General features: G+C 41.9%; 1 protein-coding gene across 1 annotated transcript in view; it reads right to left on the bottom strand.

Moving 5' to 3' along the window:
- Nucleotides 1-4,054, bottom strand: part of DEPDC5 (DEP domain containing 5) — a 150,109-nt gene that overhangs the window by 114,811 nt on the left and 31,244 nt on the right. Inside the window, exon 9 of the mRNA XM_023517676.1 lies at nt 3,636-3,728. Within this exon, the coding sequence (XP_023373444.1) occupies nt 3,636-3,728 (93 nt within the window). The remainder of the gene's footprint in view (nt 1-3,635; nt 3,729-4,054) is intronic.

Here is a 4,054-nt window from a genome sequence, read left to right as displayed (position 1 = left end):
AGTCTCCTGCCTCCGCCTCCCAAGTAGCTGGGACCACAGGCGCCTGCCACAACGCCCGGCTATTTTTTGGTTGCAGCTGTCATTGTTGTTTGGCAGGCCCGGGCTGGATTCGAACCCACCACCTTGGGTGTACATGGCTGACGCCTTAGCCACTTGAGCCACAGGTGCCGAGCCACCTATACACATTCTTATACTTTAAATCATCACCAGTTTACAATACCTAATACAATATAAATGCCATGTATCACATAACTCCACAAATTCACCTAAAATAAAATAAACACTATGTAAATAAATCCTTATCTAATTTTGGTATAAGTAACATAGAGTAAAAATGTCTCCCAATAGGTTGATGTTGGCGTAAGCCTCCCAATTCATATGATAGAGGCAGTAGGGACTACCATCATCACCACTTTTGTGGATAAGGAAATAAAGGTTCAGAGAGATTAAATCTCAAAGGTCAAAAAGCCAATCAAAGGGCTCAGCGCCCATAGTTCAGTGGTTAGGGCACTGGCCCCATACACTGAGGCTGAGGATTCAAACCTGGACTGTACTGGGCCTGCTAAACAACAATAACAACTGCAACAACAACAACAACAACAACAAATAGCTGGGCGTTGTAGTGGGCACCTGTGGTCCCAGCTACTTGGGAGGCTGAGGCAAGAGAATCCCTTAAGCCCAAGAATTTGAGATTGCTGTGAGCTGTGATGTCACAACATTCTACTGAGGGTGACATAGTGAGAGACTCTGTCTAAAAAAAAAAGTCAATCAGAGCAGAGCCATAATTTTCAACCTAGTCTGCTCTAATCCAAACTCTATGCTCTTTCTGCTACTTAATTTTACCTCAGATATTTTTTGATCAGGATAATGTTTCCATGTGATATCAAGGTTAGGTAACTGAATGAAGTAATATTTTTCAGTTTTTAACAATTGTGAGGGCTTGGTGCCTGTGGCTCAAGCAGCTAAGGCACCAGCCAAATACACCTGAGCTGGCGGGTTTGAATCCACCCAGGCCCGCCAAACAACAATGAAGGCTGCAACCAAAAAATAGCCAGGCATTGTGGTGGGCACCTGTAATCCCAGCTTCTAAGGAGGTGGAGGCAGGAGAATTGCTTGAGCCCAGGGCTTGGAGGTGGCTACGAGCTGTGATGTATGACACTCTACCCAGGGTGACATAGTGAGACTCTGTTCCCCGCCCTGCCAAAAAAATCTTTGTATATAAGGGTCCAAATTTATTTTTCTGCATATGGATATTCAGTTGTTCCAGAACAATTTGTTGAAGAAGCTCTATCTCTCCCCCAATGGATTTGATACCCTCATCTAAAATCAACTGATCATAGACGTATTGGTTGATTTCTCGACTTCTAATTCAATTCTATTAATCTACAAGTCTATCCTTTTGCCAGTATCACACTGTTTTGACGATTACAGTTTTACGCTAAGTTTTGAATTAGAAAGCGAGAGTTCTTCTCCAACTTTATTCTCCTTTTATAAGATTGTCTTGGCTACTCAGGATTCCTTGCAATTCCATGTGAATTTTAGGATCAACTTTTCCATTTCTGTAAAAAAGGGTATTGAGGGCTTGGCACCCATAGCACAGTGGTTACAGCGCCATCCACATATACCAAGGCTGGCAGGTTCAAACCCAGCCCAGGCCAGCTAAACAACAACTGCAATAATAAAACAGCCAGGCATTACAGTGGGCACCTGTAGTCCCAGCTACTTGGGAGGCTGAGGCAAGAGAATTGCTTAAGCCCAAGAGTTTGAGCACCAAGAACACGCCATGGTGCTCTATCGAGGGCAACATGAGACTCTGTATCAAAAAAAAAAAAGGGCATTGAGATTTTGATAGGAACTTCATTAAACTCTAGATAGATGAAAGCAGAACTGCCATTTTATTAATGTTAAGTCTTTTCATCACTGAACAGAAGTTAATCTTTCTATTTATTTAGGTCTTTGTTAATTTCTTTCTTTCTTTTTTTTTGGTAGAGATAGAGTCTCACTTTATTGCCCTTGGTAGAGTGCCATGGCATCACAGATCACAGTAACCTCCAACTCCTGGGCTTAGGTGATTCTCTTGCCTCAGCCTCCTGAGTAAGTGGGACTACAGGTGCCCCCCACAATGCCTGGCTATTTTTTTGTTGCAGTTCGGCTGGGGCCAGGTTTGAGCCCGCCACCCTCAGTATATGGGGTCGGCATCCTACCCACTGAGCCACATGCGCTGCCCAGTTTTCATTAATTATTTCTTTCACAATTTTTTTTTTTTTTTTTTGAGACAGAGGCTCAAGCTGCCACCCTGGTTAAAATGCCATAGCATCATAGCTCACAGCAACCTCCAAAAGTTGGGCTCAAGTGATCGTCCTGCCTCACTTTTTCTATTTTTAGTAGAGATGGGGACTCCCTTTTTCTCAGGCTGGTCTTGAACTTGTGAGCTCAAACAATCCACCTGCCTCAGTCTCCCAGAGTGCTAGGATTATAGGTGTGAGCCACCGAGCCCAGACAACGTTTTAGAGATTTTAGTATGAAAATATTATAGTTCCTTGGGGAAATCATTCCTAAACATTTTATTATTTCTGATGCTACTGTAAATGTTTTCTTTAGTTTCCTTTTCAGATTCACTGCTGGTGTATAGAAACACAACTGACTTTGTGTGTTGATTTTGTAACCTAAAACTTTGCTGAATTTATTAGCCCTAATAATTTTTTTATAGATTATTTAGGATATTCTACATAGAGGATCATGTCATCTATGAATAGAGAGAGTTTACTTCTTTTCCAATTTGGATGCCTTTTATTTCTTTTTTCTTTTTTTTTAGAGACAGAGTCTCACTTTATCACCCTTGGTAGAGTGCGATGGCATCATACAGCTTACAGCAACCTCCACCTTCTGGGCTTAGGCGACTCTCTTGCCTTAGCCTCTCAAGTACCAGTGCCCGCCACAATGCCCAGCTATTTTTTTGTTGCAGTTTGACCAGGGCTGGGTTTGAACCCACCACCCTCGCTATATGGGGCCAGCACCCTATCAGCTGAGCCACAGGCGCCACCCTGCCTTTTATTTCTTTTACTTACTTAGTTGCTCTGCCTAGAACAACTAGTACAATGTTGAATACCAGTGGCAAAAGCAAGCATCCTTGTCTTGTTCCTGATGTTGGAATAAAGTTTTTAGTCTTTCTCCAATGAGTACACATGATATATGCCATATATGCTCTTTATTATGTTGAAGTGATTAGGGCAATTTAAATTTGGAGTTCAGGTTTTATTTCTTTTCTTTTTGAAAAAAAAAATTTTTTTTTTTGGAAACAAGGTCTCTGGCTCTATTGCCAGGGCTAGAGTGCAGTAGTCCCAGCTATAGTCCCAGCTACTTGGGAGGCCGAGGCAAGAGAACTGCCTAAACCCAGAAGATGGAGGTTGCTGAGGCATGATCATAGCTCATTATAACCTCAAATGATCCCCCTACCTCAATCACCCAAGTAGCTGTGACTACAGGTGCTTGCCAACACACCTGGCTAATGGAGTCCAAGTTTTAGCTAAAATGGCTCAATTTAAGGTAACTTAACAGAAACAGTGCATTTTAAAAATCTGTAGTGAATAATGTTTACTCACTCAGTGAGATCTGGTATGTAAGAAGAAACATACCTTCCATTTGGTAAATAGATCAGCAAGGAAACCATTCACAGCTTTCTCGAAATACAGATCCCCTGAAAAGAAACAATGAAAACAGGCTGAAGACTACCTTTATTTCTTGCTTGTGTTTTCTTCTTTCCTGTAAAGTAACAGGAATGGGACCAAAGAAAGGGCAGGTTCTGTTATATTTTAAAAGAAGATCATAAAACCCAGGTATGAAATAGCTTAATCCTACAATTTCTACCAAACCTAATGTTTTTCTCTTTGGAGCTAGAAGTATTGGAAAGCCAAATTTAATATCTGCCTCACTCAGTAAGGGGCCATGGCTTCAAGAGAAAATGCAAGTTTAAAAAAAACTTTGATGGCTCGGCGCCTATAGCTCAACCGGCTAAGGCGCCAGCCACGTACACCTAAGGTGGCGGGTTCGAATC

Source organism: Otolemur garnettii, unplaced genomic scaffold (genome assembly GCF_000181295.1).
Source record: "Otolemur garnettii isolate 467f Iridium unplaced genomic scaffold, OtoGar3 scaffold00116, whole genome shotgun sequence".
NCBI classification, from domain to species: domain Eukaryota; kingdom Metazoa; phylum Chordata; class Mammalia; order Primates; family Galagidae; genus Otolemur; species Otolemur garnettii.
Note: the sequence above shows the minus strand (reverse complement) of the source record. Positions and strands in the feature narration are given on the sequence as shown.